The sequence below is a fragment of the Salvelinus alpinus genome, chromosome 23 (genome assembly GCF_045679555.1).
Source record: "Salvelinus alpinus chromosome 23, SLU_Salpinus.1, whole genome shotgun sequence".
Taxonomy (NCBI): domain Eukaryota; kingdom Metazoa; phylum Chordata; class Actinopteri; order Salmoniformes; family Salmonidae; genus Salvelinus; species Salvelinus alpinus.
The window spans coordinates 3135458-3162514 of record NC_092108.1 but is presented as its reverse complement, the minus strand read 5'-3'; the positions used below and the strand labels follow the sequence as shown (position 1 = coordinate 3162514).

General features: G+C 42.9%; 2 protein-coding genes across 2 annotated transcripts in view; both read left to right on the top strand.

Annotated features, from left to right (window-relative positions):
* LOC139550071 (ubiquitin carboxyl-terminal hydrolase 33-like) overlaps nt 1-27057 on the top strand; it is a 570053-nt gene that overhangs the window by 200474 nt on the left and 342522 nt on the right. The gene's annotated exons all lie outside the window — the stretch shown is intronic.
* On the top strand, nt 1983-25669 carry pigk (phosphatidylinositol glycan anchor biosynthesis, class K). Its single transcript, XM_071360662.1, has 11 exons — nt 1983-2139; nt 2837-2890; nt 3010-3101; nt 5059-5194; nt 7277-7388; nt 7620-7716; nt 9870-9987; nt 10455-10565; nt 16400-16575; nt 19066-19138; nt 23228-25669. Exons 1-11 carry the CDS (start codon nt 2056-2058, stop codon nt 23342-23344), a joined length of 1170 nt encoding a protein of 389 aa, XP_071216763.1. The 5' UTR covers nt 1983-2055; the 3' UTR covers nt 23345-25669.

Below are 27057 nucleotides of genomic sequence, written 5' to 3'. Positions count from 1 at the left end.
TCATTATATTGGTTAATCTATTAGTCATTATATTGGTTAATTTATTAGTCATTATATTGGTTAATCTATTAGTCATTATATTGGTTAATCTATTAGTCATTATATTGGTTAATCTATTAGTCATTATATTGGTTAATCTATTAGTCATTATATTGGTTAATCTATTAGTCATTATATTGGTTAATCTATTAGTTATTATATTGGTTAATCTATTAGTCATTAATATTGGTTCTATTATTTGACCCTGTTAGTCATCTATGAACGTTTGAACATCTTGAGGAACGATCTGGCCTCAATCATTTCCCTCTGTCTGTCTCTCTGTCTTTCTCTCACTGACCAGGCCTCACTGCAGATACACTGTGACAATCTTACTCTCAAGCAAGGAGAACGTGTTCTTTCTATTGCAGAATCGTTCACGATATAGGCCCACAGTCAACTCCTGGGATACGTCCCCAATGGAACCCTATTCCCTACATAGTGCACTACTTTAGACCAGGGCCCTATGGAACCCTATTCCCTATATAGTGCACTACTTTAGACCAGAGGCCTATGGAACCATATTCCCTATATAGTGCACTACTTTAGACCAGAGGCCTATGGAACCATATTCCCTATATAGTGCACTACTTTAGACCAGAGGCCTATGGAACCATATTCCCTATATAGTGCACTACTTTAGACCAGGGCCCTATGGAACCCTATTCCCTATATATAGTGCACTACTTTAGACCAGAGGCCTATGGAACCATATTCCCTATATAGTGCACTACTTTAGACCAGAGGCCTATGGAACCATATTCCCTATATAGTGCACTACTTTAGACCAGAGGCCTATGGAACCCTATTCCCTATATAGTGCACTACTTTAGACCAGGGCCCTATGGAACCCTATTCCCTATATAGTGCACTACTTTAGACCAGGGCCCTATGGAACCCTATTCCCTATATAGTGCACTACTTTAGACCAGAGGCCTATGGAACCATATTCCCTATATAGTGCACTACTTCAGACCAGAGGCCTATGGAACCCTATAGGGTTCCATAGGCCTCTGGTCTGAAGTAGTGCACTATATAGGGAATAGGCTTTGTCGTGCCCTCTTCACGACTGTCTTGGTGTGTTTGGACCATTTGGACCAATATGTGCCAAGTGTGGAGGAACACATGATTATGGTGACTGTGGGAGAAATGTTAAAGTTAAGTGTTGTAATTGTGGGGGTAGAACAGATGTAGAGAGAGACTATAGAGACTCATAGATCTAGAATCAGTCATGATGTATCATATGCAGAGGCTGTAAGACCGATTGGTGGAACTGCAGTGAGCACTGATGGAGCTTCCATGGCTGGTCCTGGCCTGTATGAAGTGGACCTAATGTCAGGGCTGGTGTTTCTGCTGCTCCTGGCCTGTACGAAGTGGACCTAATGTCAGGGCTGGTGTTTCTAATGGTCCTGACCTGTACGAAGTGGACCTAATGTCAGGGCTGGTGTTTCTGCTGCTCCTGGCCTGTACAAGGTGGACCTAATGTCAGGGCGGGTGTTTCTGCTGCTCCTGGCCTGTACAAAGTGGACCTAATGTCAGGGCTGGTGTTTCTGCTGCTCCTGGCATGGTTTCGATACCTTTTCCGAAATCTTGTGATCATGAATGCGCAGGGTCAAAGGACACTTTGATAGTAAATAAACTTAATAGCTTTCATTGGTACGGTTATCAACATGACTTTGGTTGTGGAAAGCAGAAATGCCAGGTTTAAGGTTATAGTGGATATGGCAAAATAGTTATTGAGAGTAACAGATGTTACTGTCAAAATGGTTGTTGACATGCTGAATAATCCTAAATGTGGATTGTTTCAGTATTGAATTAGTAGGGATTATATATTTTTTAAATATATATATTATTTTTTTCTTAGTACAGAATTTGTCAGACCACGATTAATTTCACACTCCAGCACAGTAGGTGGCGGCATGCACCTTCAACGTTTGTTTGCGGACCGTGATATCATCAAACAAGAAGAAGCAGGAAGCAACTACGTCATCTGAGGGCGATAGCTCTTCCTGTAGCAACATGGCTAGCTGCTGTTCCCTGAAATTATTGACACTTTTCAGCCTGTTTATTGTTCCTGCCTCGGTGGAAAGTAATAATATTGAGGTAAATATATAGCACCTTTTTTCTTAGCGATAGTCGTTCAAAAATATTCGGTTCACCTTGCTGTTTAACCACTACTGCTTGCTAATCTAGTTAGCTAGCTAACGTTAATACACCTGTCTGATCTTGTTCTGTCGTTTGTACATTTGCTACAACGACTACTTTCACTATGGTCCACTCTATATGTCCAGTCAGACTATTTAAAAAGACAGTAAGGAAATGTAGCTTTTTGGACCAGTTCATCAGGGAGGTACCAGAGATGATTTTGAGGAGATGTGGAATCGTATTAATGCCCACTGTGTACATTGTCGATGGGCCGCACGGGGCATTCTGGGTAAACTCCGGGACCAACCCTGTTTATCCAGCAGTGGTATGTAGGGTGGTATGCTGCTGGCATTTTGAAGCATCATTTTATCCTTCACTTGTTTGTAACAATTGCTAATACTTTGGCCACTTTGTATTTGTAGTCAATTTCGTTCTGAAGTTATCGACAGTCGCACATAGCCTAAACATCTTGATTCTATGTTTAGGGGAAATATGTAGTGAATAATGTGACTGGGAAATGAAAAAGCATCCGGCGCATTGACCAGCGCTAGCTAGCCACCACTCTCCATAGTCTATTTTTATATGTCCTTGTGTACTGGTCAATACAATGGTAGCCAGCCTAACGAAATACCCGTTATTTTTTTAAATAATGCAGGCAGAAGCTGGTAAATTCTTCAGCAGTGGACACACAAACAATTGGGCAGTTTTGGTGAGTAATTATGCAAGCACCACACTTAAATCGTAATATTTTTTAAAAATAAGGTGTTGAATTTTGTTTCTAATCCATTAACATTTTATTAAAATGTAACTTTGTCCTTTTCCCCTTAGGTGTGCACATCCAGATTCTGGTTCAACTATCGTCATGTGGCCAACACACTATCTGTGTACCGTAGTGTCAAGAGACTGGGCATCCCAGACAGGTAACTGTTACACTGTCTGTGTACCGTAGTGTCAACAGACTGGGCATCCCAGACAGGTAGTTAACTGTTACCCTGTCTGTGTACCGTAGTGTCAACAGACTGGGCATCCCAGACAGGTAGTTAACTGTTACCCTGTCTGTGTACCGTAGTGTCAACAGACTGGGCATCCCAGACAGGTAGTTAACTGTTACCCTGTCTGTGTACCGTAGTGTCAACAGACTGGGCATCCCAGACAGGTACTTAACTGTTACCCTGTCTGTGTACCGTATTGTCAACAGACTGGGCATCCCAGACAGGTAGTTAACTGTTACCCTGTCTGTGTACCGTATTGTCAACAGACTGGGCATCCCAGACAGGTAGTTAACTGTTACCCTGTCTGTGTACCGTATTGTCAACAGACTGGGCATCCCAGACAGGTAGCTAACTGTTACCCTGTCTGTGTACTGTATTGTTAACAGACTGGGCATCCCAGACAGGTAGTTAACTGTTACCCTGTCTGTGTACCGTATTGTCAACAGACTGGGCATCCCAGACAGGTAACTGTTACCCTGTCTGTGTACCGTAGTGTCAACAGACTGGGCATCCCAGACAGGTAGCTAACTGTTACCCTGTCTGTGTGTATTGTCAACAGACTGGGCATCCCAGACAGGTAGTTAACTGTTACCCTGTCTGTGTACTGTAGTGTCAACAGACTGGGCATCCCAGACAGGTAGTTAACTGTTACCTTGTCTGTGTACCGTATTGTCAAGAGACTGGGCATCCCAGACAGTTAGCTAACCATACAATACCAGTCCAAGTATCACAATACCACGGAGAGGGGGGGGTCAGTGGCCTAGCATCCTGTTCGCCCCGTCCCCCGGACACTTGTTCACATTTTCTAAACGTTCTCAAAACACCTGTCACCGATATTCACACATTTACTCACTGCAACTCATAGTGAATTTAACTTAATGTCAGTCAGGGGACAACACTACATAATGATCTGTATGTCAGTCAGGGGACAACACTACATAATGATCTGTATGTCAGTCAGGGGACAACACTACATAATGATCTGTATGTCATTGTGTCAGTCAGGGGACAACACTACATAATGATCTGTATGTCAGTCAGGGGACAACACTACATAATGATCTGTATGTCAGTCAGGGGACAACACTACATAATGATCTGTATGTCATTGTGTCAGTCAGGGGACAACACTACATAATGATCTGTATGTCAGTCAGGGGACAACACTACATAATGATCTGTATGTCAGTCAGGGGACAACACTACATAATGATCTGTATGTCAGTCAGGGGACAACACTACATAATGATCTGTATGTCATTGTGTCAGTCAGGGGACAACACTACATAATGATCTGTATGTCAGTCAGGGGACAACACTACATAATGATCTGTATGTCAGTCAGGGGACAACACTACATAATGATCTGTATGTCAGTCAGGGGACAACACTACATAATGATCTGTATGTCATTGTGTCAGTCAGGGGACAACACTACATAATGATCTGTATGTCAGTCAGGGGACAACACTACATAATGATCTGTATGGGGACATGTGAGTGAGGCGGTGTGTACTGATAACAGCTGCCATATGTGATATGCATGTGAAGAGGATACTATTGGCCCGGTGCATACAAGAGAATAGTGGCTGTTGCTTAAATTCAACTGATTGTATAAACATTTTCTAACAGGCGCCAACAGTTTCTTTAGATCGGTAGTTGATTGTATCATATGAAACGGTATTCTGAAATGTTGGTATCATGATGTTTTGGTAACGTGATGTTACTGTAGTACCGGTATACCATGCAACACTAGTCTGTACCAGTTGTGGACCACAGGGTCTGTCTCTGTCTGACAGAGTACCGCTCCACCACAGGGTCAAAGATGGACATGTTATAACTGGTCCCTCTCTCTTTACTTCCTCCCTCCCTACCTTCTCTCCAGTCACATAGTTTTGATGCTGGCCGACGACATGGCGTGTAACCATAGAAACCCGAAGCCGGCCACGGTGTTCAGTCACAAGAACATGGAGCTCAACGTGTACGGAGATGACGTGGAGGTGGATTACCGTGGTTACGAGGTGAGTGTGATTTAACTTGGGAGCTCAACGTGTACGGAGATGACGTGGAGGGGGATTACCGTGGTTACGAGGTGAGTGTGTTTTAACTTGGGAGCTCAACGTGTACGGAGATGACGTGTAGGTGGATTACCGTGGTTACGAGGTGAGTGTGTGTTAACTTGGGAGCTCAACGTGTACGGAGATGACGTGGAGGGGGATTACCGTGGTTACGAGGTGAGTGTGTGTTAACTTGGGAGCTCAACGTGTACGGAGATGACGTGGAGGTGGATTACCGTGGTTACGAGGTGAGTGTGTTTTAACTTGGGAGCTCAACGTATACATCGTAGAATACACCTCTCGGATTTGTTATTTTTAACTGCACAAATGTTGTACCCCAAAAATACAGCCCATTGAATCAAACTAGTGGATGTTTTTTGTGCGATATTCCAAATGTCTATCGCAGAATATATTTTTTTCTTCCTTCTGTTCTTTTATGAGCGTTTGTCCACTTGTTCTCATGCTGTCTATTTGGTCTCGTCTCCTTCTGTTTTGTGTGCACCTTCCATTTACACCAGAGAGCAGTATACAGAGCATTTGGGAAGTATTCAGACCCCTTGACTTTTTCCACATTTTGTTACGTTAAAGACTTATTCTAAAATGGATTAAATCGTTTTTTCCCTCATCAATCTACAAACAATACCCCAAAATGACACAATACCCCACAGTGACATCACAATACCCCACAGTGACATCACAATACACCACAATGACATCACAATACCCCATAATTACAAAGTGAAAACAGGTTTTTATAAATGTTTGCTATTTATTTTTTTATATTACATAAGTGTTCAGACCCTTTACTCAGTACTTTGTTGAAGCACCTTTGGCAGCGATTACAGCCTTAAGCCCCTCCCCCTGCCACTCACGACAACAACGATGAGAGATCACTTCTTCCTCTCTGACAAGCGGTTTCAACTCGCTGTTTGCATTTGTTCTTTGGTCCAACAGAATGGGTCGTCTGGACACCGAAAACACACAGACGTTATTTTACTGTAATAGAGTTAGTTTTTATGTCTCAACTCTTCAAAATGCATCCAGAGCTGCTAAAACAGGAGTATCAATAACAATTGATTCTGGAATTGATTGTGCTCAGTTCGCCACGCACTGTATACCGCTAGGAGCATTTCTGTTTTTATAAATGTGCAATAAACATAAAACACTATATATATATGTATATGTGGCAACTTGTTATTCAGAGAGATGAGGTGGGCTACTTGATTTCAACATCTGAACAAAGTGGACAGGCTAATACGCTGTTCAGACAGAAGGGTGTAGTAGACCTCACAGTGAAATGCTGAATACAACAGGTGTAGTAGACCTCACAGTGAAATGCTGAATACAACAGGTGTAGTAGACCTCACAGTGAAATGCTGAATACAACAGGTGTAGTAGACCTTACAGTGAAATGCTGAATACAACAGGTGTAGTAGACCTTACAGTGAAATGCTGAATACAACAGGTGTAGTAGACCTCACAGTGAAATGCTGAATACAACAGGTGTAGTAGACCTCACAGTGAAATGCTGAATACAACAGGTGTAGTAGACCTCACAGTGAAATGCTGAATACAACAGGTGTAGTAGACCTCACAGTGAAATGCTGAATACAACAGGTGTAGTAGACCTCACAGTGAAATGCTGACTTACAAGCCCTTAACCAACAATACTGGTTAGTTGACGTAGTATGTACATGTAGGTAGAGTTATTAATGTGACTATGCATAGATGACAACAGAGAGTAGCAGTGGTGTGGAGAGAGGGAGGGAGGCAAATAGTCTGGGTAGCCGTTTGACTAGATGTTCAGGAGTCTTATGGCTTGGGGGTAGAAGATTTACCTAGCCAGGTCTTTACTGGGTATTCAATAGTCACCACTGGACCATCAGAACAGGTGTGTGTTGATTTCAACGTACCAGCCAGACGGATGGATCATGTCTATCCTGGTGTTAATCTCTTTCCACGGTGAATACTGACCGACTATAGGGGTTCATAGTGTTGCTGTCAGGGGAAACGTAACAGATTGTGTGTCTCTCTCTCTGTTTTCAGGTGACCGTTGAGAACTTCCTCCGTGTTCTGACGGGAAGGCTGCCTCCCAGCACCCCGGGGTCCAAACGCCTTCTCTCTGACGACCATAGCAACATCCTCATCTACCTCACTGGTACGCACACGCCAGACACACACACGCAGACACACACACACACAGACACACGTACGTAACAGAGAGACACACACACACACATATAAACACACGGATGCACGCACACATATATATATACATACATACAGACGCGTGCACAGTACTTTGAATGATGTATTGATTGATGTATTGATTGATGTATTGAATGATGTATTGATTGATGTATTGATTGATGTATTGATTGATTGACAGGTCACGGTGGGAACGGCTTCCTGAAGTTCCAGGACTCTGAAGAGATCAGCAACGTGGAGCTGGCCGACGCCTTTGAACAGATGTGGACGAAGAGAAGGTAGGAGAGAGGAGAGAGGAGGGGGGGGAAGAGAAGGAGGAGGGGGGGGGGGGGTAACCGAGGAGGGGGGAGAGAAGGTGACAGGAGGGGGGGGGGGGTAACCGAGGAGGGGGGAGAGAAGGTAGGAGAGGGGTGAGAGGTGAGAGAAGGTAACCGAGGAGGGGGGAGAGAAGGTAGGAGAGGGGTGAGAGGTGAGAGAAGGTAACCGAGGAGGGGGGGAGAGAAGGTAACCGAGGAGGAGGAGGACAGAGGGGGTAACGTTGGAGGAGGAGGACAGAGGGGGTAACGTTGGAGGAGGAGGACAGAGGGGGTAACGTTGGAGGAGGAGGACAGAGGGGGTAATGTTGGAGGAGGAGGACAGAGGGGGTAACGTTGGAGGAGGAGGACAGAGGGGGTAACGTTGGAGGAGGAGGACAGAGGGGGTAACGTTGGAGGAGGAGGACAGAGGGGGTAACGTTGGAGGAGGAGGACAGAGGGGGTAACGTTGGAGGAGGAGGACAGAGGGGGTAACGTTGGAGGAGGAGGACAGAGGGGTAACGTTGGAGGAGGAGGACAGAGGAGGTAACGTTGGAGGACGAACAAAAAACATCACAAAATGTAATGTATGCATGAACTGTACCCAACTATTTCGGTTGGGAAGCATGTGGCTGCCTTAATAGTCAGTCAAGAGGAGGAAGTGAGGGGGGAGGTGAGGGAGTGTGTGATTAAACCGTGGTGACGCCAGCCACTACAGTCTGGCTAATGCCCTGATTACACACATTCACCCACTACAGTCTTGATCTGTCTAATTAGCATCACCGTGACTTTGTCACCTTCTGGCCCGTGGTGCTTTCATGAGGAGGTTTAACACACCCACACACACACACACACACACACACACACACTCCAGGGATAAAGGATGTGGGAACATAAGTAGCTCTATCCTATTTAGCTAGCTGGCTGTTGCTAGCTAATTTGTCCTGGGATATAAACACTGAGTTGTTATTTTACCTGAAATGCACAAAGTCCTCTACTCCGACAATTAATCCACACATAAAACGGTCAACCGAATCGTTTCTAGTCATCTCTCCTCCTTCCAGGCTTTTTCTTCTTTGAACCTATATGGTGATTGGCATCTAAACTTAGTGTTACCACGACGACCGACATGTAATGTGACAAAATGTGGGAAGTCAAGGGGTCTGAATACTTTACAAATGCACTGTATTTATTTGGACTGTGAAGCTAAAAACCGATTATGGATAATCATGAATAAATCTTGAAAAATTACGAGTGTGAAAGTTAGAGGCATAAATATCATACACACAAGACATGCTAACCTCTCACCATTACAATAACAGGGGAAGTTAGCATACACCCACGACATGCTAACCTCTCACCATTACAATAACAGGGGAAGTTAGCATACCCCCACGACATGCTAACCTCTCACCATTACAATAACAGGGGAAGTTAGCATACCCCCACGACATGCTAACCTCTCACCATTACAATAACAGGGGAAGTTAGCATACCCCCACGACATGCTAACCTCTCACCATTACAATAACAGGGGAAGTTAACATACCCCCAAGACATGCTAACCTCTTACCATTACAATAACAGGGGAGGTTAGCATTTTATATCATACCCCCAAGACATGCTAACCTCTCACCATTACAATAACAGGGGAAGTTAGCATACCCCCACGACATGCTAACCTCTCACCATTACAATAACAGGGGAAGTTAGCATACCCCCACGACATGCTAACCTCTCACCATTACAATAACAGGGGAGGTTAGCATGTCTTGGGGGTTTGATATTTATGCCTCTGTAACATTCTCATTCATTCAGGACTATCTGTAATCATGGTAGCATCCACATTAATGTAGAAGTGTTCAGAATCCTATTGTTTTCTTATTTACATTAAAATTACACAATACATTATTTACCATTCATTTCTGTTGGGCACAAAATAATCTGAAACACAACCAAAACAAACAAGTTTGTAGAGTCACAAGCGTGATGTAATCGTTGTCTGCTAGGAATATGGGACCAAATACTCAACTTTGTCGCCTCATAAGACATTTGATCTCATTCAAAATGCTGGAGTATAGAGACAATTTACTTTTTAGCTTCACTGTCAAAATATGTGTGTGTGTCTGTGTTTACAGGTACAATGAGCTGCTGTTCATTATTGATACTTGTCAGGGAGCCTCCATGTATGAGAGATTCTACTCTCCTAACCTCATGGCCCTGGCCTCCAGTCAAGTAGGAGAAGATTCCCTGTCGGTAAGTAACCAGAACATACACCTGGCCTCCAGTCAAGTAGGAGTAGTAAGATGGTGTTGACGTGGTAGTAGCTCCATGTTGTCCTCTAAGTTGGTGTTAACAATCCTCGCTCCGATCTAGTCTCCATACAACCTCTACCTACAACCACTGTGATTATCATTGAACATCTTGAAGAACGATCTGGCCTTAATGGCCATGTACTCTGTTATAATCTCCACCCGGCACAGCCAGAAGAGGACTGGCCACCCCTCAGAGCCTGGTTCCTCTCTAGGTTTCTTCCTAAGTTCAAGCCTTTCTAGGGAGTTTTTTTCCCTAGCCACCGTGCTTCTACACCTGCATTGCTTGGTGTTTGGGGTGTTAGGCTGGGTTTCTGTATAATCTGCTGATGTAAAAAGGGCTTCCTCAATACATTAGATTCGATAAGAGTTCCTATGTATTCAACAGTATTTCTTGTTGTGTTATTCCAGCACCAGCCAGACCTGGCTATCGGGGTCCACCTGATGGACAGGTATACATTCTACCTGTTGGAGTTTCTAGAGGATATTCACCCTGCTAGCACCGCTAACATGAATGATCTGGTGAGTCTCTCGCACGCTCTCCACCTCTCCTAAGTCCTAAAGGGGGTAAAGGTGGGGTTAGTCCTTTTTCAGCAAGACCTGATGGGGGGGGAGAGATGGGGAGTCTTGAGACCTGATGGGGGGGAGAGACGGGGAGTCTTGAGACCTGATGGGGGGGGAGAGACGGGGAGTCTTGAGACCTGATGGGGGGGAGAGACGGGGAGTCTTGAGACCTGATGGGGGGGAGAGACGGGGAGTCTTGAGACCTGATGGGGGAGAGACGGGGAGTCTTGAGACCTGATGGGGGGGAGAAACGGGGAGTCTTGAGACCTGATGGGGGGGAGAGACGGGGAGTCTTGAGACCTGATGGGGCCCTGGTCATAAGTAGTGCATCGTATAGGGAATAGGGTTCCATTTGAGATGTGGGACCGTGTTTAGAGAACCCTGCTGTAAAACCTCCTAGAGTTGGGTTTGATAAAGATTTCTTTGACAGTTGTGTTCCAGTTTAAGGTGTGTCCTAATAGTCAGTGTGTTCCAGTTTAAGGTGTCTCCTAATAGTCAGTGTGTGTTCCAGTTTAAGGTGTGTCCTAATAGTCAGTGTGTTCCAGTTTAAGGTGTCTCCTAATAGTCAGTGTGTTCCAGTTTAAGGTGTGTCCTAATAGTCAGTGTGTGTTCCAGTTTAAGGTGTGTCCTAATAGTCAGTGTGTGTTCCAGTTTAAGGTGTGTCCTAATAGTCAGTGTGTTCCAGTTTAAGGTGTGTCCTAATAGTCAGTGTGTGTTCCAGTTTAAGGTGTGTCCTAATAGTCAGTGTGTGTTCCAGTTTAAGGTGTCTCCTAATAGTCAGTGTGTTCCAGTTTAAGGTGTGTCCTAATAGTCAGTGTGTTCCAGTTTAAGGTGTGTCCTAATAGTCAGTGTGTGTTCCAGTTTAAGGTGTGTCCTAATAGTCAGTGTGTTCCAGTTTAAGGTGTCTCCTAATAGTCAGTGTGTTCCAGTTTAAGGTGTGTCCTAATAGTCAGTGTGTTCCAGTTTAAGGTGTGTCCTAATAGTCAGTGTGTTCCAGTTTAAGGTGTGTCCTAATAGTCAGTGTGTTCCAGTTTAAGGTGTGTCCTAATAGTCAGTGTGTTCCAGTTTAAGGTGTGTCCTAATAGTCAGTGTGTGTTCCAGTTTAAGGTGTCTCCTAATGGTCAGTGTGTTCCAGTTTAAGGTGTGTCCTAATAGTCAGTGTGTTCCAGTTTAAGGTGTGTCCTAATAGTCTGTGTGTGTTCCAGTTTAAGGTGTCTCCTAATAGTCAGTGTGTTCCAGTTTAAGGTGTCTCCTAATAGTCAGTGTGTTCCAGTTTAAGGTGTCTCCTAATAGTCAGTGTGTTCCAGTTTAAGGTGTCTCCTAATAGTCAGTGTGTTCCAGTTTAAGGTGTCTCCTAATAGTCAGTGTGTTCCAGTTTAAGGTGTGTCCTAATAGTCAGTGTGTTCCAGTTTAAGGTGTCTCCTAATAGTCAGTGTGTTCCAGTTTAAGGTGTGTCCTAATAGTCAGTGTGTTCCAGTTTAAGGTGTGTCCTAATAGTCAGTGTGTTCCAGTTTAAGGTGTCTCCTAATAGTCAGTGTGTTCCAGTATAAGGTGTCTCCTAATAGTCAGTGTGTTCCAGTTTAAGGTGTGTCCTAATAGTCAGTGTGTGTTCCAGTTTAAGGTGTCTCCTAATAGTCAGTGTGTTCCAGTTTAAGGTGTGTCCTAATAGTCAGTGTGTTCCAGTTTAAGGTGTGTCCTAATAGTCAGTGTGTTCCAGTTTAAGGTGTCTCCTAATAGTCTGTGTGTGTTCCAGTTTAAGGTGTGTCCTAATAGTCAGTGTGTTCCAGTTTAAGGTGTGTCCTAATAGTCAGTGTGTGTTCCAGTTTAAGGTGTGTCCTAATAGTCAGTGTGTGTTCCAGTTTAAGGTGTGTCCTAATAGTCAGTGTGTGTTCCAGTTTAAGGTGTGTCCTAATAGTCAGTGTGTTCCAGTTTAAGGTGTGTCCTAATAGTCAGTGTGTTCCAGTTTAAGGTGTGTCCTAATAGTCAGTGTGTTCCAGTTTAAGGTGTCTCCTAATAGTCAGTGTGTTCCAGTTTAAGGTGTGTCCTAATAGTCTGTGTGTGTTCCAGTTTAAGGTGTCTCCTAATAGTCAGTGTGTTCCAGTTTAAGGTGTCTCCTAATAGTCTGTGTGTGTTCCAGTTTAAGGTGTCTCCTAATAGTCAGTGTGTTCCAGTTTAAGGTGTGTCCTAATAGTCAGTGTGTTCCAGTTTAAGGTGTGTCCTAATAGTCAGTGTGTTCCAGTTTAAGGTGTGTCCTAATAGTCAGTGTGTGTTCCAGTTTAAGGTGTGTCCTAATAGTCAGTGTGTGTTCCAGTTTAAGGTGTCTCCTAATAGTCCGTGTGTTCCAGTTTAAGGTGTGTCCTAATAGTCAGTGTGTTCCAGTTTAAGGTGTGTCCTAATAGTCAGTGTGTTCCAGTTTAAGGTGTGTCCTAATAGTCTGTGTGTGTTCCAGTTTGTGTCTCCTAATAGTCAGTGTGTTCCAGTTTGTGTCTCCTAATAGTCAGTGTGTTCCAGTTTGTGTCTCCTAATAGTCAGTGTGTTCCAGTTTAAGGTGTGTCCTAATAGTCAGTGTGTTCCAGTTTAAGGTGTGTCCTAATAGTCAGTGTGTTCCAGTTTAAGGTGTGTCCTAATAGTCAGTGTGTTCCAGTTTAAGGTGTGTCCTAATAGTCAGTGTGTTCCAGTTTAAGGTGTGTCCTAATAGTCAGTGTGTTCCAGTTTAAGGTGTGTCCTAATAGTCAGTGTGTTCCAGTTTAAGGTGTGTCCTAATAGTCTGTGTGTGTTCCAGTTTGTGTCTCCTAATAGTCAGTGTGTTCCAGTTTAAGGTGTCTCCTAATAGTCTGTGTGTTCCAGTTTAAGGTGTGTCCTAATAGTCTGTGTGTGTTCCAGTTTAAGGTATCTCCTATTAGTCAGTGTGTTCCAGTTTAAGGTGTGTCCTAATAGTCAGTGTGTTCCAGTTTAAGGTGTGTCCTAATAGTCTGTGTGTGTTCCAGTTTAAGGTGTGTCCTAAGAGTCAGTGTGTTCCAGTTTAAGGTGTGTCCTAATAGTCTGTGTGTGTTCCAGTTTAAGGTGTGTACTAATAGTCAGTGTGTTCCAGTTTAAGGTGTGTCCTAATAGTCAGTGTGTTCCAGTTTAAGGTGTGTCCTAATAGTCAGTGTGTTCCAGTTTAATGTGTCTCCTAATAGTCAGTGTGTGTTCCAGTTTAAAGTGTGTCCTAATAGTCAGTGTGTTCCAGTTTAAGGTGTGTGTTCCAGTTTAAGGTGTGTCCTAATAGTCAGTGTGTTCCAGTTTAATGTGTGTCCTAATAGTCAGTGTGTTCCAGTTTAAGGTGTGTCCTAATAGTCTGTGTGTGTTCCAGTTTAAGGTGTGTCCTAATAGTCAGTGTGTTCCAGTTTAAGGTGTGTCCTAATAGTCTGTGTGTGTTCCAGTTTAAGGTGTGTCCTAAGAGAGTGTGTTCCAGTTTAATGTGTGTCCTAATAGTCAGTGTGTTCCAGTTTAAGGTGTGTCCTAATAGTCTGTGTGTGTTCCAGTTTAAGGTGTGTCCTAATAGTCAGTGTGTTCCAGTTTAAGGTGTGTCCTAATAGTCAGTGTGTGTTCCAGTTTAAGGTGTGTCCTAATAGTCAGTGTGTGTTCCAGTTTAAGGTGTGTCCTAATAGTCAGTGTGTTCCAGTTTAAGGTGTGTCCTAATAGTCAGTGTGTTCCAGTTTAAGGTGTGTCCTAATAGTCAGTGTGTTCCAGTTTAAGGTGTCTCCTAATAGTCAGTGTGTTCCAGTTTAAGGTGTCTCCTAATAGTCTGTGTGTGTTCCAGTTTAAGGTGTCTCCTAATAGTCAGTGTGTTCCAGTTTAAGGTGTCTCCTAATAGTCTGTGTGTGTTCCAGTTTAAGGTGTCTCCTAATAGTCAGTGTGTTCCAGTTTAAGGTGTCTCCTAATAGTCTGTGTGTGTTCCAGTTTAAGGTGTCTCCTAATAGTCAGTGTGTTCCAGTTTAAGGTGTGTCCTAATAGTCAGTGTGTTCCAGTTTAAGGTGTGTCCTAATAGTCAGTGTGTTCCAGTTTAAGGTGTGTCCTAATAGTCAGTGTGTGTTCCAGTTTAAGGTGTGTCCTAATAGTCAGTGTGTGTTCCAGTTTAAGGTGTCTCCTAATAGTCCGTGTGTTCCAGTTTAAGGTGTGTCCTAATAGTCAGTGTGTTCCAGTTTAAGGTGTGTCCTAATAGTCAGTGTGTTCCAGTTTAAGGTGTGTCCTAATAGTCTGTGTGTGTTCCAGTTTGTGTCTCCTAATAGTCAGTGTGTTCCAGTTTGTGTCTCCTAATAGTCAGTGTGTTCCAGTTTAAGGTGTGTCCTAATAGTCAGTGTGTTCCAGTTTAAGGTGTGTCCTAATAGTCAGTGTGTTCCAGTTTAAGGTGTGTCCTAATAGTCAGTGTGTTCCAGTTTAAGGTGTGTCCTAATAGTCAGTGTGTTCCAGTTTAAGGTGTGTCCTAATAGTCAGTGTGTTCCAGTTTAAGGTGTGTCCTAATAGTCAGTGTGTTCCAGTTTAAGGTGTGTCCTAATAGTCTGTGTGTGTTCCAGTTTGTGTCTCCTAATAGTCAGTGTGTTCCAGTTTAAGGTGTCTCCTAATAGTCTGTGTGTGTTCCAGTTTAAGGTATCTCCTATTAGTCAGTGTGTTCCAGTTTAAGGTGTGTCCTAATAGTCAGTGTGTTCCAGTTTAAGGTGTGTCCTAATAGTCTGTGTGTGTTCCAGTTTAAGGTGTGTCCTAAGAGTCAGTGTGTTCCAGTTTAAGGTGTGTCCTAATAGTCTGTGTGTGTTCCAGTTTAAGGTGTGTCCTAATAGTCAGTGTGTTCCAGTTTAAGGTGTGTCCTAATAGTCAGTGTGTTCCAGTTTAATGTGTCTCCTAATAGTCAGTGTGTGTTCCAGTTTAAAGTGTGTCCTAATAGTCAGTGTGTTCCAGTTTAAGGTGTGTCCTAATAGTCAGTGTGTTCCAGTTTAAGGTGTGTCCTAATAGTCTGTGTGTGTTCCAGTTTAAGGTGTGTCCTAAGAGTCAGTGTGTTCCAGTTTAATGTGTGTCCTAATAGTCAGTGTGTTCCAGTTTAAGGTGTGTCCTAATAGTCTGTGTGTGTTCCAGTTTAAGGTGTGTACTAATAGTCAGTGTGTTCCAGTTTAATGTGTCTCCTAATAGTCAGTGTGTGTTCCAGTTTAAAGTGTGTCCTAATAGTCAGTGTGTTCCAGTTTAAGGTGTGTGTTCCAGTTTAAGGTGTGTGTTCCAGTTTAAGGTGTGTACTAATAGTCAGTGTGTTCCAGTTTAAGGTGTGTCCTAATAGTCAGTGTGTTCCAGTTTAAGGTGTGTCCTAATAGTCAGTGTGTTCCAGTTTAATGTGTCTCCTAATAGTCAGTGTGTGTTCCAGTTTAAAGTGTGTCCTAATAGTCAGTGTGTTCCAGTTTAAGGTGTGTGTTCCAGTTTAAGGTGTGTCCTAATAGTCAGTGTGTTCCAGTTTAAGGTGTGTCCTAATAGTCTGTGTGTGTTCCAGTTTAAGGTGTGTCCTAAGAGTCAGTGTGTTCCAGTTTAATGTGTGTCCTAATAGTCAGTGTGTTCCAGTTTAAGGTGTGTCCTAATAGTCTGTGTGTGTTCCAGTTTAAGGTGTGTACTAATAGTCAGTGTGTTCCAGTTTAATGTGTCTCCTAATAGTCAGTGTGTGTTCCAGTTTAAAGTGTGTCCTAATAGTCAGTGTGTTCCAGTTTAAGGTGTGTGTTCCAGTTTAAGGTGTGTGTTCCAGTTTAAGGTGTGTCCTAATAGTCAGTGTGTTCCAGTTTAAGGTGTGTCCTAAGAGTCAGTGTGTGTCCACTCCGGGCCACCGTACAGACCTTTTCCTCCGGGACCCCGGTAACGTCCTCATCACCGACTTCTTTGGCAGTGTCCGCAAAGTAGAGATCACCATGGAAACCATCAACCTGACAGCTCCCATGGTGCATCTGGCTGTGGAAAGGTAAGATTTCCTGTTATTAACACATCAAATGTTAGCGGGAAGAATTGAGTGTACTGTCCTCTACAATCAAAGGTTAACACAAACCAAGATCATTTTTTTAAATTAATTTGACTGATTTTAAAGGAGCCACAGTAATAAACAGAGCCACTTTTACAGTTTTTCAATATAAATTATTATACAAAATTCTTGCAACCAATAGAATGTTATACTTTATGAACTGGGTGGTTCGAGCCCTGAATATATATACCACGGTTATGACAAAACATTTATTTGTACATTTCTCATTATGTTGGTAACCAGTTTATAATAGCATTGAGGCACCTCTGGGGTTTGTGGTATGTTGCCAATTAACCACGGCTACGGGCTTGTATCCAGGCACTCCGCATTGCGTCGTGCGTGAGAACAGCCCTTAGCTGTGGTATATTTCGCTAGGTATTACTGCACTGTTGGAGCTAGAAACACAAGCATTTAGCTACGTTTTACTGTTGGAGCTAGAAACACAAGCATTTAGCTACGTTTTACTGTTGGAGCTAGAAACACAAGCATTTAGCTACGTTTTACTGTTGGAGCTAGAAACACAAGCATTTAGCTACGTTTTACTGTTGGAGCTAGAAACACAAGCATTTAGCTACGTTTTACTGTTGGAGCTAGAAACACAAGCATTTAGCTACGTTTTACTGTTGGAGCTAGAAACACAAGCATTTAGCTACGTTTTACTGTTGGAGCTAGAAACACAAGCATTTAGCTACGTTTTACTGTTGGAGCTAGAAACACAAGCATTTAGCTACGTTTTACTGTTGGAGCTAGAAACACAAGCATTTAGCTACGTTTTACTGTTGGAGCTAGAAACACAAGCATTTAGCTACGTTTTACTGTTGGAGCTAGAAACACAAGCATTTAGCTACGTTTTACTGTTGGAGCTAGAAACACAAGCATTTAGCTACGTTTTACTGTTGGAGCTAGAAACACAAGCATTTAGCTACGTTTTACTGTTGGAGCTAGAAACACAAGCATTTAGCTACGTTTTACTGTTGGAGCTAGAAACACAAGCATTTAGCTGGGTATTACTGTTGGAGCTAGAAACACAAGCATTTAGCTACGTTTTACTGTTGGAGCTAGAAACACAAGCATTTAGCTGGGTATTACTGTTGGAGCTAGAAACACAAGCATTTAGCTACGTTTTACTGTTGGAGCTAGAAACACAAGCATTTAGCTACGTTTTACTGTTGGAGCTAGAAACACAAGCATTTAGCTGGGTATTACTGTTGGAGCTAGAAACACAAGCATTTAGCTACGTTTTACTGTTGGAGCTAGAAACACAAGCATTTAGCTGGGTATTACTGTTGGAGCTAGAAACACAAGCATTTAGCTACGTTTTACTGTTGGAGCTAGAAACACAAGCATTTAGCTACGTTTTACTGTTGGAGCTAGAAACACAAGCATTTAGCTACGTTTTACTGTTGGAGCTAGAAACACAAGCATTTAGCTGGGTATTACTGTTGGAGCTAGAAACACAAGCATTTAGCTACGTTTTACTGTTGGAGCTAGAAACACAAGCATTTAGCTACGTTTTACTGTTGGAGCTAGAAACACAAGCATTTAGCTGGGTATTACTGTTGGAGCTAGAAACACAAGCATTTAGCTACGTTTTACTGTTGGAGCTAGAAACACAAGCATTTAGCTACGTTTTACTGTTGGAGCTAGAAACACAAGCATTTAGCTACGTTTTACTGTTGGAGCTAGAAACACAAGCATTTAGCTGGGTATTACTGTTGGAGCTAGAAACACAAGCATTTAGCTACGTTTTACTGTTGGAGCTAGAAACACAAGCATTTAGCTACGTTTTACTGTTGGAGCTAGAAACACAAGCATTTAGCTGGGTATTACTGTTGGAGCTAGAAACACAAGCATTTAGCTACGTTTTACTGTTGGAGCTAGAAACACAAGCATTTAGCTACGTTTTACTGTTGGAGCTAGAAACACAAGCATTTAGCTACGTTTTACTGTTGGAGCTAGAAACACAAGCATTTAGCTACGTTTTACTGTTGGAGCCAGAAACACAAGCATTTAGCTAGCTATTACTGTTGGAGCCAGAAACACAAGCATTTAGCTAGCTATTACTGTTGGAGCCAGAAACACAAGCATTTAGCTAGCTATTACTGTTGGAGCTAGAAACACAAGCATTTAGCTGGGTATTACAGCAGGCTGTAGGCTTTATACACACACAGTGTTCAACAGACTGTAGGCTTTATACACACACAGTGTTCAACAGACTGTAGGCTTTATACACACACAGTGTTCAACATGATAATAATAGTAACACACAGCTGACCCCTGAAACAGCCCGTCATTAAATATAACGCTGTGCCAACCAACCACTCACATAATCTCACCCAAAATACTGTCATTTTTATAGTGTTGTGTTCCAGACTTCTCTGTCTCTCTAATGGTGTGTGTGTCTTGTTTAATGTTGTGTGTTTGTCTTATCAGACCAGTCAGTGAGCTGAAGACCGAGAGCCAGTCATACGTGGACCAACTACCAGTGGCTGAGATTATACACCAGGTGAGACACGGTGGATTTCTGCCCACTCGACTGCGCACTCGGTCTAATCTGCCATTAGGCCCTATGTTAAAATAGCGTTCTATTTGGCTTATGCATTCTGACGTTTCTTCCTAGAACAATGATACTGCCCCCACTATATTATTCTATAGTTCCTGTGTTAGCAGTTAGCATGATACTGCCCCTACTATATTATTCTATAGTTCCTGTGTTAGCAGTTAGCATGATACTGCCCCCACTATGTTATTCTATAGTTCCTGTGTTAGCAGTTAGCATGATACTGCCCCCACTATATTATTCTATAGTTCCTGTGTTAGCAGTTAGCATGATACTGCCCCCACTATGTTATTCTATAGTTCCTGTGTTAGCAGTTAGCATGATACTGCCCCCACTATATTATTCTATAGTTCCTGTGTTAGCAGTTAGCATGATACTGCCCCCACTATTTATTCTATAGTTCCTGTGTTAGCAGTTAGCATGATACTGCTCCCACTATATTATTCTATAGTTCCTGTGTTAGCACTTAGCATGATACTGACCCCACTATTATTCTATAGTTCCTGTGTTAGCAGTTAGCATGATACTGCCCCCACTATATTATTCTATAGTTCCTGTGTTAGCAGTTAGCATGATACTGCCCCCACTATATTATTCTATAGTTCCTGTGTTAGCAGTTAGCATGATACTGCCCCTACTATATTATTCTATAGTTCCTGTGTTAGCAGTTAGCATGATACTGCCCCCACTATGTTATTCTATAGTTCCTGTGTTAGCAGTTAGCATGATACTGCCCCCACTATATTATTCTATAGTTCCTGTGTTAGCAGTTAGCATGATACTGCCCCCACTATATTATTCTATAGTTCCTGTGTTAGCAGTTAGCATGATACTGCCCCCACTATATTATTCTATAGTTCCTGTGTTAGCAGTTAGCATGATACTGCCTCCACTATTATTCTATAGTTCCTGTGTTAGCAGTTAGCATGATACTGCCCCCACTATATTATTCTATAGTTCCTGTGTTAGCAGTTAGCATGATACTGCCCCCACTATATTATTCTATAGTTCCTGTGTTAGCAGTTAGCATGATACTGCCCCTACTATATTATTCTATAGTTCCTGTGTTAGCAGTTAGCATGATACTGCCCCCACTATGTTATTCTATAGTTCCTGTGTTAGCAGTTAGCATGATACTGCCCCCACTATATTATTCTATAGTTCCTGTGTTAGCAGTTAGCATGATACTGCCCCCACTATATTATTCTATAGTTCCTGTGTTAGCAGTTAGCATGATACTGCCTCCACTATTATTCTATAGTTCCTGTGTTAGCAGTTAGCATGATACTGCCCCCACTATATTATTCTATAGTTCCTGTGTTAGCAGTTAGCATGATACTGCCCCCACTATATTATTCTATAGTTCCTGTGTTAGCAGTTAGCATGATACTGCCCCCACTATATTATTCTATAGTTCCTGTGTTAGCAGTTAGCATGATACTACTCCCACTATATTATTCTATAGTTCCTGTGTTAGCAGTTAGCATGATACTGCCCCCACTATATTATTCTATAGTTCCTGTGTTAGCAGTTAGCATGATACTACTCCCACTATATTATTCTATAGTTCCTGTGTTAGCAGTTAGCATGATACTGCCCCCACTATATTATTCTATAGTTCCTGTGTTAGCAGTTAGCATGATACTACTCCCACTATATAATTCTATAGTTCCTGTGTTAGCAGTTAGCATGATACTGCCCCCACTATATTATTCTATAGTTCCTGTGTTAGCAGTTAGCATGATACTGCCCCCACTATATTATTCTATAGTTCCTGTGTTAGCAGTTAGCATGATACTGCCCCCACTATATTATTCTATAGTTCCTGTGTTATTAGGACCTCACCTCTAAATGTTACTGGCTTGTCAGTCAGGAGTCCAACTCTATATGTTACTGGCTTGTCAGCCAGGACCTCACCTCTATATGTTACTGGCTTGTCAGCCAGGACCTCACCTCTATATGTTACTGGCTTGTCAGCCAGGACCTCACCTCTATATGTTACTGGCTTGTCAGCCAGGACCTCACCTCTATATGTTACTGGCTTGTCAGCCAGGATCTCACCTCTATATGTTACTGGCTTGTCAGCCAGGACCTCACCTCTATATGTTACTGGCTTGTCAGCCAGGATCTCACCTCTATATGTTACTGGCTTGTCAGCCAGGATCTCACCTCTATATGTTACTGGCTTGTCAGCCAGGATCTCACCTCTATATGTTACTGGCTTGTCAGCCAGGACCTCACCTCTATATGTTACTGGCTTGTCAGTCAGGAGTCCACCTCTATATGTTACTGGCTTGTCAGCCAGGACCTCACCTCTATATGTTACTGGCTTGTCAGCCAGGATCTCACCTCTATATGTTACTGGCTTGTCAGCCAGGACCTCACCTCTATATGTTACTGGCTTGTCAGCCAGGACCTCACCTCTATATGTTACTGGCTTGTCAGCCAGGATCTCACCTCTATATGTTACTGGCTTGTCAGCCAGGACCTCACCTCTATATGTTACTGGCTTGTTAGCCAGGACCTCACCTCTATATGTTACTGGCTTGTCAGCCAGGACCTCACCTCTATATGTTACTGGCTTGTCAGCCAGGACCTCACCTCTATATGTTACTGGCTTGTCAGCCAGGACCTCACCTCTATATGTTACTGGCTTGATGCCATTCTCCAGGTTCTGTTCATGTAATAATTGATGATTAATGTTTAATGTGTACTCAATTTGAAAGTGTACAGGGAAGTGGTCTGGTCCATTTCAGACAGAATGTATGTAATGAGGTAATTATGAGGAAGCCAATTATATTTGTAGACCAGTTATGTGGTTACTTGTCATTGGATGTGCCAGAGATTGGCTTAGAGGATATAACTGCCTGTTTAGGGGGTGTCTGGGTAGATTGGGTGTGGTGACAGTGGCTGTTTGGGGGGTTCTGGGTAGATTGGGTTTGGTGATAGTGGCTGTTTGGGGGGGTTCTGGGTAGGTTTGGTGACAGTCCTGTTTGGGGGGTTCTGGGTAGATTGGGTGTGGTGATAGTGGCTGTTTGTGGGGTTTCTGGGTAGATTGGGTATGGTGACAGTGGCTGTTTGGGGGGTTTCTGGGTAGGTTTGGTGACAGTGGCTGTTTGGGGGGTTTCTGGGTAGATTGGGTTTGGTGACAGTGGCTGTTTGGGGGTTTCTGGGTAGATTGGGTGTGGTGATAGTGGCTGTTTGGGGGTTTCTGGGTAGGTTTGGTGACAGTGGCTGTTTGGGGGGTTTCTGGGTAGATTGGGTTTGGTGACAGTGGCTGTTTGGGGGTTCTGGGTAGATTGGGTTATGTGATGGGGGTTTCTGGGTAGATTGGGTGTGGTGACAGTGGCTGTTTGGGGTTTCTGGGTAGATTGGGTTTGGTGACAGTGGCTGTTTGGGGGGTTTCTGGGTAGATTGGGTTTGGTGATAGTGGCTGTTTGAGCCAGGTACACCCCCAGCCTGTAAGACCTGTAGAAGATACAGGATAAGCCTGTTTATTTAGTTTGAGAAGTAAGTCCATTGTCTACCTGTTTGTCCTTGAAATATTCATTCACTATCACTATTGAACACTGTAAAGAACAAATCCTGGTTCCTGTTGCGTCATGCTGATGGCAGAGTCAGGATTTGGCTTAAACAGCACGACTCCATGTCCCCATCCTGCCTGGTGTCAACGGTCCAGGCTGGTGGCGGTGGTGTAACGCTGTGGGGAATGCTTTCCTGTCACACGTTAGGTCCCTTGATACCAACTGAACAAGGTTTCCATGCCACAAAGAATTCAGGATATTCTAGAGGCGAAAGGGGGGGTCCGACCCGGTACTAGATACCCTATAAACACACTGTTTTATTATGCTTCTTTAACTTGTATGCCAAGTGGATTCCAATAGTGGTATGTTGAACTACGTATTGATTATGGCCGTACAATTAGGAAGAATGTTTTTTATTTTTTTTACCTGTTTTCTATATTGTACGACATCCCATTTTGATGTATTTCTGCATATGTACCAAGATGTCTTGTCTGTGTTCCCCGTCGTGTAGAAACCGAAGCAGAGAGACTGGCATCCTCCGGACGGTTTCATCCTGGGTCTGTGGACTCTCATCCTCCTGGTCTTCTTCAAGACGTACGGCGTCAAGCACCTTAAGCACATCTTCTAACCCCTGACCCTTTTTAAGCCTGACCTCTGACCCACTTCTGCTCCTTGTGCAGTTTTGCACAAGTTCACTTGGCTTCCTAGATTTGAAAGAGGACCGGCGTAGGACTCATGGTGAATACTCTAAAGCGCAGGCTTTCATCCATCCAGTTATTTTAAATGCACGGGGAGGAGTGCACAACTGCACACTTCAGGATAAAGGACAGACAATTGGGACGCGGTGTTTGTCGAGCTCCCAATCTTTCTCTGGATTACGAGAAGACTACAAAGACATTATTAACAGGGAAAGAATGACGCAGTCTTGTGTGGAAATTGCCTTTCTAGTTATTCTATTTCTATGGTTATTAACATTATCGAAGGGGCACTCTGTGATTGGTACATCCATTTTGTTATTGTTTGAAGAGCAGATTGTCCCTTTTAACATCATTGTTTATGTTTGAACTCTGAACTGTGTTGGAGAGAATGTGATGACACAACACTGACCCAAAGAGACATATTGTTGTGCCTTTCTGGACATGAACAGTACTCTGTAACTACTGGTTACTGCTGGTGTTTATTATCCTGGACATAAACAGTACTCTGTAACTACTGGTGTTTATTATCCTGGACATGAACAGTACTCTGTAACTACTGGTTACTGCTGGTGTTTATTATCCTGGACATAAACATTACTCTGTAACTACTGGTTACTGCTGGTGTTTATTATCCTGGACATGAACAGTACTCTGTAACTACTGGTTACTGCTGGTGTTTATTATCCTGGACATAAACATTACTCTGTAACTACTGGTGTTTATTATTCTGGACATTAACATTACTCTGTAACTACTGGTGTTTATTATCCTGGACATAAACATTACTCTGTAACTACTGGTTACTGCTAGTGTTTATTATCCTGGACATGAACAGTACTCTGTAACTACTGGTTACTGCTGGTGTTTATTATCCTGGACATAAACATTACTCTGTAACTACTGGTTACTGCTGGTGTTTATTATCCTGGACATAAACATTACTCTGTAACTACTGGTTACTGCTGGTGTTTATTATTCTGGACATTAACATTACTCTGTAACTACTGGTGTTTATTATTCTGGACATTAACATTACTCTGTAACTACTGGTTACTGCTGGTGTTTATTATCCTGGACATGAACAGTACTCTGTAACTACTGGTTACTGCTGGTGTTTATTATCCTGGACATGAACAGTACTCTGTAACTACTGGTTACTGCTGGTGTTTATTATCCTGGACATGAACAGTACTCTGTAACTACTGGTGTTTATTATTCTGGACATTAACATTACTCTGTAACTACTGGTGTTTATTATACTGGACATGAACAGTACTCTGTAACTACTGGTTACTGCTGGTGTTTATTATCCTGGACATGAACAGTACTCTGTAACTACTGGTTACTGCTGGTGTTTATTATCCTGGACATGAACAGTACTCTGTAACTACTGGTTACTGCTGGTGTTTATTATCCTGGACATTAACATTACTCTGTAACTACTGGTGTTTATTATCCTGGACATAAACATTACTCTGTAACTACTGGTTACTGCTGGTGTTTATTATCCTGGACATAAACAGTACTCTGTAACTACTGGTGTTTATTATCCTGGACATAAACATTACTCTGTAACTACTGGTTACTGCTAGTGTTTATTATCCTGGACATAAACATTACTCTGTAACTACTGGTGTTTATTATCCTGGACATGAACAGTACTCTGTAACTACTGGTTACTGCTAGTGTTTATTATCCTGGACATGAACAGTACTCTGTAACTACTGGTGTTTATTATCCTGGACATTAACATTACTCTGTAACTACTGGTTACTGCTGGTGTTTATTATCCTGGACATGAACAGTACTCTGTAACTACTGGTGTTTATTATCCTGGACATGAACAGTACTCTGTAACTACTGGTTACTGCTAGTGTTTATTCTAGATGTAATGTATGGGATCTGACTGGTGAATGGGTTTAGAGTTAAAACGCAACTAAAGATAAAAGGATGGAAGCAACAATCCCATGTTTATGTTGTATTTTTTATTGTTGCATGGTTTAGAATTAAAGAGGGAGAGCGGAAAAGGAAAGTGAGGATAAAATAAAGGATTTAAAATAGTGGAAAAGCAGTGGTCCTTCTCAGGAGAGCAGACGGATGTGTTCTTTGAGATGGTTGATTGTCTTATTTGATGTCTTTAAGGAAATGTGTGAAATATTCTTTATTCCTTTACTTTGTGTCTGGCAGCAGAGTTGTCTATTTGACCGTTCTTCCTCATATCTATAATTAAATTGATGGGACTGAAAGGCACTGAATTGAGGCTGATAAGAATGTCATTTATTTAAGAGCATGCTGCTCTGCATATTTCAGCACTAGGCTTTTGGCTTAAGTGCTACTCAGAACTGTAGTGATTCGTTCCAAATGGCTCCCTATTCCCTACGGAACCAGGGTGCATAGGGCTCTGGTCAAAAAGTAGTGCACTATATAGGGTGCCATATCAAATCAAACTTTATTCGTCACGTGCGCCGAATACAACAAGTGTAGACTTTACCGTGCAATGCTGACTGACAATCCCTTAAACAACAGTGCAGTTCAAGAAGAAGAAAATATTTACCTTTATACAGGGGCACCGGTACAGAGTCAATGTGGAGGCTATATACAGGGGGTACCGGTACAGAGTCAATGTGGAGGCTATATACAGGGTGTTACGGTACAGAGTCAATGTGGAGGCTATATACAGGGGGTACCGGTACAGAGTCAATGTGGAGGCTATATACATGGGGTACCGGTACAGAGTCAATGTGGAGACTATATACAGGGGGTACCGGTACAGAGTCAACGTGGAGGCTATATACAGGGGGTACCGGTACAGAGTCAATGTGGAGGCTATATACAGGGGGTACCGGTACAGAGTCAATGTGGAGGCTATATACAGGGGGTACCGGTACAGAGTCAATGTGGAGGCTATATACAGGGTATTACGGTACAGAGTCAATGTGGAGGCTATATACAGGGTGTTACGGTACAGAGTCAATGTGGAGGCTATATACAGGATGTTACGGTACAGAGTCAATGTGGAGGCTATATACAGGGTGTTACGGTACAGAGTCAATGTGGAGGCTATATACAGGATGTTACGGTACAGAGTCAATGTGGAGGCTATATACAGGGTGTTACGGTACAGAGTCAATGTGGAGGCTATATACAGGGTGTTACGGTACAGAGTCAATGTAGAGGCTATATACAGGGTGTTACGGTACAGAGTCAATGTGGAGGCTATATACAGGGGGTACCGAGTCAATGTGGAGGCTATATACAGGGGGTACCGGTACAGAGTCAATGAGGAGACTATATACAGGGGGCACCGGTACCGAGTCAATGTGGAGGCTATATACAGGGGGTACCAGTACAGAGTCAATGTGGAGGCTATATACAGGGGGCACCGGTACCGAGTCAATGTGGAGGCTATATACAGGAGGTACCGGTACAGAGTCAATGTGGAGGCTATATACAGGGGGTACCGGTACAGAGTCAATGTGGAGGCTATATACAGGGTGTTACGGTACCAAGTCAATGTGGAGGCTATATACAGGGGGTACCGGTACAGAGTCAATGTGGAGACTATATACAGGGGGCACCGGTACCGAGTCAATGTGGAGGCTATATACAGGGGGCACCGGTACAGAGTCAATGTGGAGGCTAT

Excerpts from the sequence above, each read along its gene's own strand:
- pigk (XM_071360662.1), top strand. The coding sequence starts at position 2,056 with ATGGCTAGCTGCTGTTCCCTGAAATTATTGACACTTTTCAGCCTGTTT. Across the intron at positions 3,102-5,058 it reads AGACTGGGCATCCCAGACAG|TCACATAGTTTTGATGCTGG; the intron begins GTAACTGTTACA and ends CCTTCTCTCCAG. Across the intron at positions 9,988-10,454 it reads TAGGAGAAGATTCCCTGTCG|CACCAGCCAGACCTGGCTAT; the intron begins GTAAGTAACCAG and ends GTGTTATTCCAG.